This window comes from Protomyctophum parallelum (genome assembly GCF_964188405.1).
Source record: "Protomyctophum parallelum genome assembly, chromosome: 23".
In the NCBI taxonomy this organism is placed as follows: domain Eukaryota; kingdom Metazoa; phylum Chordata; class Actinopteri; order Myctophiformes; family Myctophidae; genus Protomyctophum; species Protomyctophum parallelum.
In genome coordinates this window covers 9,464,029-9,478,677 of record NC_139715.1, presented here as the reverse complement: position 1 = coordinate 9,478,677, position 14,649 = coordinate 9,464,029, and the positions used below count along the sequence as shown (strand labels likewise).

Here is a 14,649-nt window from a genome sequence, read left to right as displayed (position 1 = left end):
CTAAATCGGAGTATATCCAGTAGCATTACGTTTCAAAGTTTCCAGGTTCCACGATCGCAAGCGGAATATTTCCAGTGAAATGGGGAAGCGGGGTGGAGTAAGGTTGCACTAAAGGCCCTTGCATCCAAATCGCATTCTTCTTCATGCTTTCATTTGCAATTTGACATACCTATATCTAGTCAATTCACGTTTTCACATCAGCAATGTTGCAGGGGGGGTTTAGGGGGGGTATCAAGGTCGAGTTTTCCAATGTTTCAGTTCCGAAATGCACACACCTGACCAATTAATAGTCAGGCACATCAGAATGCACACATCTGACCAATTAATAGTCAGGCACATCAGAATGCACACATCTGACCAATTAATAGTCAGGCACGTCAGAATGTGCGTCTGAATTATTCATACATTTGTGCTGCTGGTTACTCACATCGCTGCCGGTGGGTAATGACCTTGACTCGTAATAAAACGGCTGATGGCAGCACAAGATTTAATATTAGTTATAAAACTATTTTAAAGGGGCTGTGGGGAACTCACATTTCTGTATTTTTACAAGACACACTTTGGCCAACTGGATCTTCTGTTATTTAGCTATTATTTATATCGTCTCTGTCGGGTGGGGGGGGGGGGGGGGGGGTCCCCAAAAACTGTTACTTTTCAGGATTCAAATAAAAAACAAACGGCAAAAGCAGCAGATGGACAAGCACAAAACACTTCGCGTTGCGACTCGAGCTTGTGGAATCTGCTGCTTTTTATGCTTTTGAGTGACGCTGTAGTATGATCAAGTATAGGGGCATTAATTTACAAAAAAAACAATAAGTTAAAATATGGAGATAGGAGGTTTCTGCCCGACAGCGACGATATATAGTGTGTGGTGTTTGTTACCCCAATAAGTATTGTTCCAGACTCGAGGTTTTCAAATATAAAATGTTTTCCTGCAGACGTAGTGCTTTTGAAACCATGCTGCTGCATGCGTTCGCTCTCTCTGTCCTGTCTGTGTTCAGTTCGTCGACTAAAACCATGACAAAAAATGTTCGTCGACTGCATTTTTTCACTGACTATATTAAAACTAAGCAATGACGACTAAAACTAAGACTAAATTTTACAATTTCAGACTAGACTAAAAGGCCTCAGATGAGTGAAACAAAATGAAATCTTATTCAAAAGACTATGACTAAAACTAAATGAAATTATAATATACTATGCTGTCAAAATCAACACAGTTTCTCTCTCTTTACAGAATGGTTCCATCCCTGTGAAGCACAGCAGTTCAGAACCGTTTGGAAAAGGTGAGACATGCTTTTTAACCCCCTTTTCTTCCCAATTTAGTCGTTTAATGCCAATCGATTCCTCCCCATACACATTTCTGTGTATTGTCGCTGCTGTATCGTATCCCACTGACTCACCATACCAGTGAGGAGCTCCCACCGGGAAGGACGTAGACTAGAGCCCCCGTCCCACTCCACCCGCTGACAGTTGCCGCCTCCCAGCCCATAGGGTGACAAATCACACTCCCCACCCGACTTCCCATGGGCTAGTTGTTAGTACTACTGTACTACTGTTACTACTACTGTACTACGACAAAGCCCAAACATGCATCACGGTGGATTCGAACCCACAACCTCCGCAGTGGTGGGCACTTTACCACTGCGCCACTCGAGCACCCTGACTGTTGATTTGTGCCAAAGAACGTTATAATCGTTGCCGTCAGGCAGAAACCTTGTATTATCTCCATCCATATTTCAACTTTATTTTTATTATTTTGTAAATGAACGTGCTACTTTGTCATTCTAGATTGTCGCACAAAAGTAGAAAAAATAGCCCAACTACAAGATCACAACGTGTCACGGTACGATGCGTTTTGCTAGCTCTTGCTATTTTTTAAATAGTTTTAACTGAAAGTGGTTGGGTCTGTCTGAGGGTTTTACGAAATATTGAACCAATGAAACGTATTAACAGCTTGTGACTTAATAATACCTACATTGGATCCATGGGAACACACACAAAGGAGTTGGCATTCCTCAACCACAGTCCCTGCAAATCAAATCAGCGAACACATTAGAGACCATTTTGTGTTTTATGCAAAACCCTCAGTCTCCCATGTCACATTGAAATTGTATTTAGTTTTTCCAAAAGGGGCGGAAAGCGAAAATGGTTAATGTAGCAGGTCATGCAACTTATGCACAGTAATGTACAGAGTGTCAATTTAACTCTTGAGAGTGTAAAAATGAAACCAAATGGACCCATACGGTTCCATTTGGCTCCATTTTGTGCATGCTCAGAGTTTAGCGGTCCATTTCTTTTACATTTTGTCCGTTTACATTTACCACAGGGTATTTCTTTTTAGCTGTGCATTATATTGACCATATAACTTACGCAGCCTTTCAGAAAGTGGTTAATAACTGCTTATTTGCTCTCTAGTTTGTGTCCGGCATTTCTTTGGCGTTCATCAACACTCCCCTCCCCCGATGGAAAGTGCCGATGTAAGACGTTTGGCCAGAGACCCATATACACCTGGGTTAAGTCATATTTGCATGTGGTCTGTGAATATTTGAACGAGCCGAGCTGTGCTTTGGCCCGCGCTGCCAGACACTTAAACAACCTCCGAAGTGGAAAACATCAGCTGAGAGATAACATAAATCAACCCTGCCGCTGCTCTGGTATTAACGGGCTTCTGCAATTCTTTCAGCGGTGGAAGGAATATTTTTACTTAAATGTACCGATACCGCAATATAAAAATACAGTTTCTTAGCAGACGCTCTTATCCAGAGCTACTATACTTTCAACAAGCAAGATAAATCACATACTGTATATGGAATGCAGACCGAGTAGAAAGAAATTGTGCCATTTTCATCATCATTAGTGAGGACCAATTATATGAAGATAGGTTGAAAAGTGGTGAAGTGCTCCTTTAAGGACAAAAAAAGCACACATCTGCAAGAAATATTTCCAGAAATAATAATATCTAGCCTATATTTGTTTTTATTTGAAAATCATTCATGTGCGTGTACCGTACCTTTGAAGTTACACAGCAGGTACTTGGCCCGTGTATGTAAAACGACCATGTAAAACTTCCAACTAAGAAAGGTAGAAGTCAACTCACTTTTATTTGCAAAGCACATTTAACCCGCAAAGCAAATATACCGCATTTAAACTTTATTTATCCAGGAAGTCACAGTGAGATTAAGAAAATTAAAAAATAACTCTTTTCCAAGTGAGACCACATTCTATACAGTAGCCAAAACGGAAGGCGTTATGCGCTTGTATATCTGCTATTTTCACTAGTCTATGGGTCTCGGGCAAACGTCTAATCTCTCGTTTGGGTCTCGACTGCTAGTATATTCTTCTACATTTTCTAATGGTTGACTTATTGTAAATTAAGTAGGCTAATGCAGATGTTTAACAGATGTTTGTGGTGCTCCGACTACTGTTGGATTGTACTTCAGATTGTTTAACCTGCGACTGCATCAATACTATATGTGCAGCACAGCACAGCACGCACACACACACACACACACACACACACACACACACACACAACACACACACACACGTTTGTGTGTGTGTGTGTGTGTGTGTGTGTGTGTGTGTGTGTGTGTGTGTGTGTGTGTGTGTGTGTGTGTGTGTGTGTGTGTGTGTGTGTTTTATTTTTGTAAAATATAAGTAGCAATATCACTGTAAAAATACTCTACTAACTAAAAGGCCTATATTAAAAAATGTACTTAAAGTAAAGTACATTTTACTTTAGTAAAAGTACATTTTGGTGAAACAAAATTGAATGTACCAACCTTTTTGAAATTAGCTATAAAAGAAGTATAACGTATTGGGAAAAATGGACACTGCTCAAGTAAAGTAAAAGCACCTCAGAATTGTGCTTAAAGTACAGTATATACTTGAGTAAATATAATTAGTTACTTTTTTCCACCACCGGAGAGAAGACTAGGAGGTAGGTAGTCAGGAAGCGTCTGTACGCACAGAAGACTCTTTGTCTGACAAGCTGGGTGAACCCCCTCCCCTCTCTCTCTCTCTCTCTCTCTCTCTCTCTCTCTCTCTCTTAGCAACACACTGACATCTGACCTAACACTGCTCCAGTCTTGTAGCAGTGTACACGGAGTGGGGGGGGGGGGGGGGATTGACAAAGTACTCGCATGTTTCTTTCCTTTTTTTCTTTACTAAAGTATTTATTTCAGTATCAATACCTTACCACAGTGTAGACATATTCTGTAAGGGTAAAAAGGTTGGTATTCAAAGTGTACTCATGGATTAAAGTTCTCAGTCGCCACGACTGATTTCAGTATTTTTGAATCCATAGAAGCCATCATCATGTCTTCTTTGGAGGCATGTTGCACAGAGAAAATAGATGATCTACATGCTCTCAATGCACGATGCATGTTGCACAGCGACATGCCTCCAATGTCTGTCTGTCTGTCTGTCTGTCTGTCTGTCTGTCTGTCTGTCTATGATTGGAGTGTCTGCCACTGATCTCTGCGAATGTGGAAAACCACAGACTGTTGAACACATCATCAGTGAATGCCCAACCTTCAAATCACCACATGGAGTCAGCGGACTAATTGAACTGGATGACGATAGCATTTCTTGGCTGATGTCCAAATTGCCTGTGTAGCCCTACACGAACGAAAGATCATTTTACATATTGTGTTGATTGTTTAGGAATCAGCACTAGTGTGTGGGGCGGCTCTCACAAATCGCACATTTAGGACTTGCAAACATTTTCAGTACCATGTGTACTTGAGTGCAAAAGTACGGGGAGCAAAATGTACCAAAAAGTACCAAAAGTAAATGTACTCTTCATGCAGAAGTTTTGAAAATAGCCAATCTGGTTAATATACAGCTAAGTGATAATAATAAAAAATTAAATAATCACTTTTCACTAAAGTTTTCAAATAATTGTAGTGGAGTAAAACAGTACAATATTTGCCTCTGAGACGTAGTGGAGTTAAAGTAAATAAAACATTGGAAATACTCCAGTATAGTAAAACAAAAATAAACAGAAATACCAAATTTTACTTGCAGCACTTGAGTAAATATACTTTACGTTACTTTCCACCGCTGACAGATGGAGCGGTACATTTTCAGGCGTTTAGCCGACGTTCTCGTCTAAGCTTTGCAATAGCCAGGAGTTCCTTCCATACCAAGGGTTTTCTCAACTCTTCCTACTTCCGGGCAAGGAAGCTCTTAGAAGGAAGTGAAGTGGTCACGTGACTGGGCTGCGCCATGACACTTTCATGGACACTTTCATGGGAGCCAAACTCACACCGGTAGTGCAATGAATACATGGCAGTGAATGGAGCCGGCTGGACCAGCTCATAACAAACATTATACATGAACGATTGCGAGCTTTGTCATATAATTGGTTCAGGAATATGAAAGAAGACATAAGTGATATCACACGTTTTTTCCGAGTGGTTGTTTTTCGACTTAATAACTATTTATTTTTATTGAGGTATTTATAGAAGAGCACATAGTAAGTTTTCTGCCTGGGCTGCTCTCTGCTCTTTGAAAAAATAAATCACATTAAGTAGTATGCACATCAAAAAATAAGACAGCCTAAAATAACGTGTTATATATATTATTTTATTTTCCAGAAGCGATCACTTTACAAAAGGTCTCAGTCATTCATAAATAATGTTTGTTCATGAGCTGGTCACTGAGCTCTCATTGGCTCCAGTGCATTCTGCCGAACTTCCGGGTGTAGTTTGGCTCCTGTGAAAGTGTTCATGAAAGTGTCATGGCGCAGCCCAGTCACGTGACCACTTCACTTCCTTCTAAGAGCTTCCTTGCTTCCGGGCAAGGAAGCTTACAGAAGGAAAAGTCATGGTCACGTGACCATGACTGCATGACGCTCTCTGTGGCAAATCTCGCAGCGGAAGTTGGATGAAATGCATGGCAGTGAATGGAGCCAACTGGACCAGCTCATTAACAAACACTAATTATGAAACATTGAACCTTTGTCATATAATCGGGTCAGGAATATAAAAGAGTACATATGACTGGTTGTTTTCCAATAACTTGCTTTTCGATGTGCACAGTACATCATGTTATTGAGGCATCTAAACAGCGGCAAGTATCGTTTCTGTCTCTTGGGTATCGCAAGATTTGCTTGCCAGACAGGAAACGGTGGAGTCCTGTGATACTTGGCACGTTCAGAAACTAGTTTGTGCTCTTTAGATTCCTCTAAAATTACACAGTGTACACATCTAAAGGTCTCAATGTTTTATAAATAGTGTTTGTTCATGAGCTGGTCCAGCCGGCTCCATCCACTGCTGTATTTCATCGAACTTCCGCTGCGAGATTTGCCACTGAGAGTGTCGGCCCAGTCACGTGACCATGACTTTTCCTTGTTTAAGCTTCCTTGCTTCCGGGCTGCTTCCTTCACAGGTGTTACCGATGATACTAATTAATGCTCTGTTCCATTTAGTGTGCAGTGGATCCAATTTTTTTTTAATTTCTAATTTCAAGGACATGCACCCATAACTCTGAGAGTGTACAAATGGACCCTTTCGGTTCCATTTGTACACTCAGAGTTACACACTCGTACGGGGCTATTTGGAACCCATTCAAGGACACTTTGAGACCCACTGGTGGAGCAGAGTGTTTCCAGTGAGCCAACATGCACAATAGCAGCACCATGACTCTGTTTGACTCAACTCTCGTTGCGGACTCGTAGATCGGCCTCGTCAGTAACTTGGTACGATGAGGTATCGGCCGACCATCGGGCTTAAAGCTTTCCAAGGTTTTTTTTCCCCATCTCTCGATTGGAAAAACTGTTTTTGTTTTTAGTCTTTTATGTTTTTTTGGAAACGTTTCAAACGCATTGATTGAAATGCACTCGACGGCGGTCGGTCGGACGGAGATCAAGCTTAACAACGTTTTGTTTTCTCTTGCCTCGGGTCTTTGTGGAAAAAGCACAACGTTAGTAGTTTCAACTGGCACGCACGTATACCTCGCCCATCGGACGTGTCCTCTGCCAATGCCAAGAAAGCGCAGTGGTGAGTAATTTAAGTAAATTTACTCAACTACTGTACTTAAGCACAATGTTGAGGTATTTTACCAATTTTCAATACTTACTTCTACTCCACTACATCTCAGAGGCAAGTATTGTACTTTTTACTCCACTACAATTATTTGAAAACGTTAGTTACGTTACTTACTAGTTACTTCGTTTGTAGCTTTCGATTAGTATCAAAACATACCTTAACCACATATATTTTGGCCATTTGAAAATATATGATCTACAAGCTCATGAACGCGACGCCGACGCATCTGCTATTTTCAAGAGATGTTTATACATTTGAATACTGAGTACTTTTACATTTGGTACTTTACATAAGGACAACTTTAGTTTTTTTCAACCAAGGTTCATGTTTTACGTTGTTATGAGAGAAAGTAAAAGATGAGGGATTTTAGCTATTTTTGACAGGGGGCGGGGGCATTTGAACATGGGGCTAAATATGTATTTATTAAAAAAAAAAAATTATAGCGATTTATTAATTTATTATTTACTATAGTCCTACTAGACCCTAAGAAATTACATCTGGCCACAAAAGATCACAGGATCTACTGAATGTGAAGGAGGCCTACTGGGGGGAAGCCACACTGTGTGTGTCATAGGCTCAATATGTCTCTGAAAGTTTGACACATTCAGTAGATCCTGTGATCTTTTGTGGCCAGATGTAATTTATTGGGGTCTAGTAGGACTATAGTAAAGAATAAAAAAATAAATTGCTATAACATTTTGTAAAGAAATACATATTTAGCCCCATGCTCGAAAAATCCCAAAAACTAAAGAAAGCAGCAAATGGACAAAAAGATTACACTCACCTTTTACTTTCTCTAATAACAACCTAAAACATGAACCTTGGTTGAAAAAAACTAAAGTTGTCCTTTAAGTACATTTTGATGTGAACATTTTTGAACTTTTACTCAAGTCCATTTTGAATTCCGGACTTTTACTTGCTGCAATATTGATACTTTTACTTAAGTAAAAAAATTGAGTACATTTTCCACCACTGAAAAAACGATGGCGACGCAAAAGAAACGCACAGGGGGAGAAATCAGAGAGAGAGAGGGAGAGAGAGAGAATTCTTGTGGTCATCAAAGTCATTCCAAACATTTCCATACATGAGAGAGAGAGAGAGAGAGAGAGAGAGGGCAGAAACAAGAAGAGTGACAGTGAAGGGGGTATAGTAGTGATATTGGGCGGGCATGGGTGAGTTTGGGTCGAATCTTCAATGGAAGTCTATTCAAAGCCGATGAATGGGAGAGACCCACCGCCCCATCCCACCCTACTACACCCCAAAACCCCTTTTCTCTCTCTCTCTCTCTCTCTCTCTCTCTCTCTCTCTCTCGCTATATCTTTTTTTCCTCCTTTTTCTTCTTTTTTTTCTGCCTGTCCGTAGATTTAATTAAACGGGCCCCCTGGTGAGACCAAAGGCTCTCTTTCTCCAAATGCACGGACGGCTATGTAGAGAAAAACACGTGTGCGCACGCACACACACACACACACACACGTGCGCACGCACGCACAGACACGTTAGTATTACTATACATGTGAGGATCCTCTGTTGATTTCCATTGGAAATTGGAACCATTCCACGGTTGTTTGAATACTTTATTAACAGTTTGCAGGAAAATAATCACAGGAAACTGAGGAAAGCACAGTTCGATAGAATGTCTGCTAAGAGGATTTTAAGCCAAGAAAACCTATATACTCAATTCGGTTCCTCCAAATGTCTGACCTTGAAATCATGACCTCCGACCTCCCTAACAGTCACACAGTGAGGACCACAGGATATTATTAATAGTTTACACGTTCTCCTCTTTATGTCATCTGGTCCTCGCAAAAATAGAATTATGAAAGTACACATGCACGCACACACATAAACACACACGCACACGTACGTACGCACACTCTAAATAGTGAGCTTATAAAATTGGCAATGTTGTTGTGGTAGAGCAAGGAGTACAGACAGACAGGATAATGAGCGAACCACTGCTTTGGATAACATGTGGATTGATGTCTTGTTTTTTGTATTTTCATATGTCTGATGATCACAGACACCTCACACCTGTGTGTTTGTGTTGTGTGCATTCATTCATTCATGTGTGTGTGTGTGCGTGCGCTGTGAGAATGAACGCTGAGTATTTGACAGTATTGCTAGACAGGCAGCCGGCCTTGTACCCGTCGAGTGTATGTGTGTGTGTGTGTGTATGTGTGTGTGTGTGTGTGTGAGAGAGAAGCTGTAGCAAACATGGTGGACTGATCAGGGATAATGTTTTCTCTCCTCTCTCTCCCCGCAGGCTTTCCCAGCTCCCCTACAAGACGGAGGACCTGGCCCAGCACATGTTAATGGCCATCCCCAAGGACCGCATCTCTGCCCAGGACGCCCTGAACCATCCCTACTTCAGCACGCTGCCTCCGCCCGTCACGCAGCTACGAGACAGTACGCAGCGCACACTCACTTTGTGTTCTAATGATGGTCTCTCTCTCCTCCGTCTTACAGCATGTACGCGCACGTTGCGCGGTCGGGCAGACACGCACGTCGACACACACACACACACACACACACACACACACACACACACACAGTTCAAGGATAATAATTCATGCACAATCTGAACGAATTTCCACGGGTGCTGCTGGATGAAAAAATGTCAAGTTCAAAGATAAAAAACTGAAAAAACTAAAACGTTTTCCACACACCATCTTGAATGCTGCCTACCACTGAGTGAATATTTATTAAACGAACAACGTTTAACCCATTCTGGGCGGGAACCCCTTTAGGTGATCTAACCCTTCTGGACGGGAACCCCTCTTGGGGATCTGTATAGTATGTGCAGTATTAAAAAATGACAAGAAATTGATGCTGCTATATAAATATTTGACGTTTTTCAGAAAACTTAGGTCAGGATTTAGAAGGCTTTTTAGAATCTGCTTCAGTCCAAAATAAAGGAACAAGGTTTCTTCTGTCGTCATCAGGTCCATGAACCTGATCGATACCTCATAGGTCGAAGCGTTGTCCGTCTATTTAACCACTTGAACCCCAGCACCCTGGGTCTATACTTACTTAGCCACAAATTGGCAGATCTACAAGCTTGTAGATCGGCTATTTTCGACAAAGACATTTGTTGTAGACAAAAAGGGAAAGAAGTGTCCCTAATACAGAGACAACTCGTGTCCAGTTGACTAAAGTCTTAGAGGATTTAAAGTGGTTAACAAACACACACACAGCAGTGGGAGAATTCAAAATGCTGCCCGGATACTTTTTTTTTTTTGTATCTTTCAACACTGATACCCACACATAACACACCCATGCAGCGACACATACACATTGTGCACGTATCATTGACAGCTTTGACTACAAGGTAGTGTGTGTGTGTGTGTGTGTGTGTGTGTGTGTGTGTGTGTGTGTGTGTGTGTGTGTGTGTGTGTGTGTGTGTGTGTGTGTGTGTGTGTGTGTGTGTGTTTTTCTTTGTCGCCGTGTGCACTGCGAGGGTCTGATTAAAGACACGGACCCCCCGCCGGGCCGCACAGATGGGCTCTTTCAACATATCCGCCATATCCAGCAGCTCTGCTATGCCGCTTCACTAAGACTAACACTAACACTCACACTCACACACACGCACACGCATGTGCGCACACATGAAGTGTACCGTAGGTTTTGAAGGCCGGCTGCCTGTCTAGCTACACTGTCAAATCCTCAGCGTTCATTTAATGTAACCAAGCGGACTCTCGCGGGTCCGTTTGGTTACACTTTCACTGCTGTCGGAGAGTGTGCTGCCAAACACAGACAACCCACCCGTCTCCCCAAGGACGGACGGACGGACGGACGGACGGACGGTGGCAGGGGGGGAATACAACCATGTTCTTTTAAGTGGAAGCTTTTAAGGACGATGAGTGTTTTGGGGGTAATTTGGCGGTAGAGTGACGACTGTGGGTTGGCTGTTGGCTGTTGCTCTTTGAAACGTGGGTGTAGCAGTAGTACCACCGCAGGGCCAGCTGGCAGAAAAGAAAGCAGGTTTTAAAGTACAAGCACCGGCGATTCCCTCACATTTTAAAACAATGTTGTTGTTTGGAGGGGGGCAGGTGCGGGAATTTGTTTGATGGCAGATGCAGGCGTCTGTTGTTTTTGTTCAAATCAACTTGCCTTTCCTCAGCTGTAGAAGAAGCACTCAAATTGGGTGCTTAAAGTAGCAATAATCACAATGTAGAAATCCTCCTGTATAGATTATTTTAGACTAAATGTCGTAGGTAGGTATCGGAATATGCAGTACACTTACAACTAGAGCAAGTTCTCATTGTGCAGGTCCATTTCACCATCGCCTTATTGGAATGTAATGAGTAATGCATTTAATGTGTGTGCATTCATTTAATGTGGTTTAAGCTGGTAACGGTCAGGCTGGGCAACCGATAATGTGTCATGATGACATGTGTCACTGTCTTAATGCATGTTTTGTATTCCCTGCAGTATCTGAATCTGCAAAAATCTGTAAAGTAACTGTGTGTGTGCGTGTGCGTGTGCATGCGCGTCCGTGTGTGTTTTTATTTTATTTTAGCTCCCAATGGTGTTTTCAGGGTTACATTAACACTGAGGATTTTATAGTGCAGATTGGCACCCCCGAGTTAACACTCGTCTAAAACGGAGTTCCTTGGCCTAGCATATAGGGTTATCAAACCGGGGGTCCTTGGAATGAAAGGGTTATGAACATATGAGTATGACATTCACTGTATGACAGAGAGACAGAGAGAGAGAGAGAGAGAGAGAGAGAGAGAGAGAGAGAGAGAGAGAGGGGCAGACAAAGAAGAGCGAGAAAAGAGAATGAGCACACGAAACAGACACAGCAGACACCCGCCAGACCTTGAAAGCAAAAACTGAGAGACAGAGAGAGAGATAAATGAGAGAGAGAGAGAGAGAGAGAGAGAGAGAGAGAGAGAGAGAGATCATCAGTAGAGCAGCAGGAAGTCGACCGCAAGAAACCAAGACAAAAAGAACCGAAAAGGGAGCGAATAAATTGGCTGAGAAAGAAGATTCTCCATTATTTTCTGTCTAGCTATTTTAAATGATGACGCCCCCCCACCCCCTCCCCTCCTTTGCTGGTGGAGAGTGTTTTAATGAGAGCAACTATTAGTCATATCGACTCTATGCTGAATTCTACCCTGTTAACGTCTGCCAAGGAATTATTTTCACCTACGTACCTGTTTATCCACGTGAACTCTAGCTTTCCTATTCTGGGCATGACATTTTATAGGCAAACATTTGATGGAAAAAGCAGATCTACAAGCTCACATTGCTTTGCACCTCATTGTGAGTTTATTCTATATATCTGCTAAATGACAAAAAGACGTTGCGCATCATGGAGTGCTAAACCCAAATCCACTATACATAAAAAAATAGGAATTCAAAACAAATTCAAAAGGTAGCACATCCAAAAATGTAATAAATGGCGGACAAAGTACATCTGCTATTTGGTGTGTGTGTGTGTGGGGGGGGGGGGGGGGGGGGGGGGGTGTAGGTCCCTGGGAGGTGGTTAAAGCCCTCGACTCCCATTGCACTACTCTCTGCCTAAAATGTAGACTCCACGTGCACGTAGGCTCCCTGTTACATCATGTTGATACTTTATATTATGTATGTGCGTGAGCCCTGAGCGCCATTGACACACCGAGCCAAATGGACCCTTACGGTTCTGTAACTCTGAGGCCCCTTTCCCACCGGAGTTGAACCTGATCGGTTCTTTTTTTCCCACCTAATATTGAACGGGTTCGGAGCATTTCCACCGACAATGAATTGGTTCAGAAGCCTTAAAAGCTGGTTCGGAACCTGAACCAAAAAATGGCCGCCAATTCCGTGAAAGTTCTAGAACCAAAGGTATTTTGGTGGAAAAGGGGCCTGAGTGTGTGCAAATGGAACCGAACGGGATGTGTACGCGGGTCCGTTTTGTTCCATTTGCACGCTCTCAATGGTAACTAAGTACTTTTATTTAAGCACAATTTTTCGGTACTTTTATTTTACTGGAGTATTTCCAATTTTCAGTACTTTTACTTCTAGTCAACTACTTCTCAGAGGAAAATATTGTACCTTTACACCACTACAATTAATTGAAAACTTTAGTTAATAGTTACTTTTTAATTTTCATTACAAAACACACTAACCACTCCATATTTCAGGCATTTGAAAATAGCAGATCTAACAGCTCACAATGCGTCGCGATGAGGCGCAGTGTGAGCTCGTAGATCGGCTTTTTTCAAAAGATCTTTTATACATTTTGAACTTGTGAAATGAGACTGCACAATGATTACTTTTACTTTTGGCACTTTAAGTATATTTTGATACCAAACACGTATTGTTTTTAACCTTTACTTGTAACAGAGTATTTCTATATTGCAGTATTGAGTAGTTTTTCCACCACTGCCGCTGACCTGTTCTGACCAACGTCCCTTGGTCTGTCCCTCTACAGATGTGTCCGTCTTCAAGGTTCCAGGAGTGCGGCTGGAGACCGAGGTGAGGGACATATTCAGCCCCAGCCGGAGGGTGAAAACTCCGCTGACGCCCCTGGCCAAATGCTGGTGATGGAACTTTTAACACTCTCTACCCAACAGACACAGGGAAATGTTTTGGTCGTAAGGTTGGATTTTCTCATTATTAGATCCTGCGTCGATTGCTGAATTTCGCCGCGGCGGATTATTCTCTACACTTTTCAAAAGGTTTCGGTAAAGAGGTACCAGACGATCGTGCTCCTCATTCTCGCGCGTTTGATCTTTTTTTGCTCTGGTTCTGTGCAGGATTTCCGTGTTCGCGGATGATCCGTCTGGGAGCAGAACTTCTGTTCTCATGTTCAGAAGTTCAGATCTGTAATGTTGTTATTTTTTGTTTTGCTTCTGCTATTCAAAATGGATCTATAGAGTTTTGAACCGAAACCCTGAGAAACCTGAGACGCAGGAAATCACAGCGTAAGGAACTATAATAATTTATAGTTTGAATACAACATAAAAAAAATCACACATTCTTGTGAAGAGACAAGAGACGGTGTCCACACCTTCATCCCAATGTACATGTATTTATCCTATTAGGGATCTCAGTGGACGTTTAGGGAGGTGATGTCAAATGTTTTGCTGAGGGATGGGATTATTCCTCCCAGGACGACTCCCTATTCATTTCTAAACAAGTCCTGTTCTGCTAGGCTCTAGTAGTCTCATAGAAACTAGGGAATTCAAAGATGTTTAGTCTTAAAACAGGTTTTCTACAAGTCCTTTGCATGCCTGAATAGTTGAAAGTTGACGACGTTAGACACAGTGTTACATTAGACCTCCGATTTTCCCACCGTACACGTTCTAAATTGCAAGCGAGGGCCATTGTGTGGGACCGTTTGTCAGTCTTCTCACTTGCGCTGGAATAAACGACACGGCTAAATTGCATGTGAGTTTTATAGAAGCGTTATCATTCCCCGCTGACTTGGAACAAGCGTTTTTAACATCTGCTTACAGCAGCTGTGGGCGATAAAAAAACGGACATACTTGTAGGACTTCTCAGCCCGCCTTTTGAATCCTTCCAAAAGCCTGTTCCTCCTCTGCCATTTATCATCACCTCCTCCGCTCTGTGCATTATACGACCCCTCTCTGTAATTATACTGTAC

The 14,649-nt window shown here is 42.2% G+C and overlaps 1 protein-coding gene across 1 annotated transcript in view; it reads left to right on the top strand.

Moving 5' to 3' along the window:
• The window catches only part of cdk15 (cyclin-dependent kinase 15), a 66,644-nt gene extending 53,004 nt beyond the window's left edge, over nucleotides 1-13,640 (top strand). Inside the window, exons 12-14 of the mRNA XM_083758633.1 lie at nucleotides 1,238-1,286; nucleotides 9,319-9,461; nucleotides 13,474-13,640. Of these exons, the coding sequence (XP_083614759.1) occupies nucleotides 1,238-1,286; nucleotides 9,319-9,461; nucleotides 13,474-13,586 (305 nt within the window). The 3' untranslated portion in view covers nucleotides 13,587-13,640. The remainder of the gene's footprint in view (nucleotides 1-1,237; nucleotides 1,287-9,318; nucleotides 9,462-13,473) is intronic.
• The last annotated feature ends 1,009 nt before the right edge of the window (nucleotides 13,641-14,649 follow it).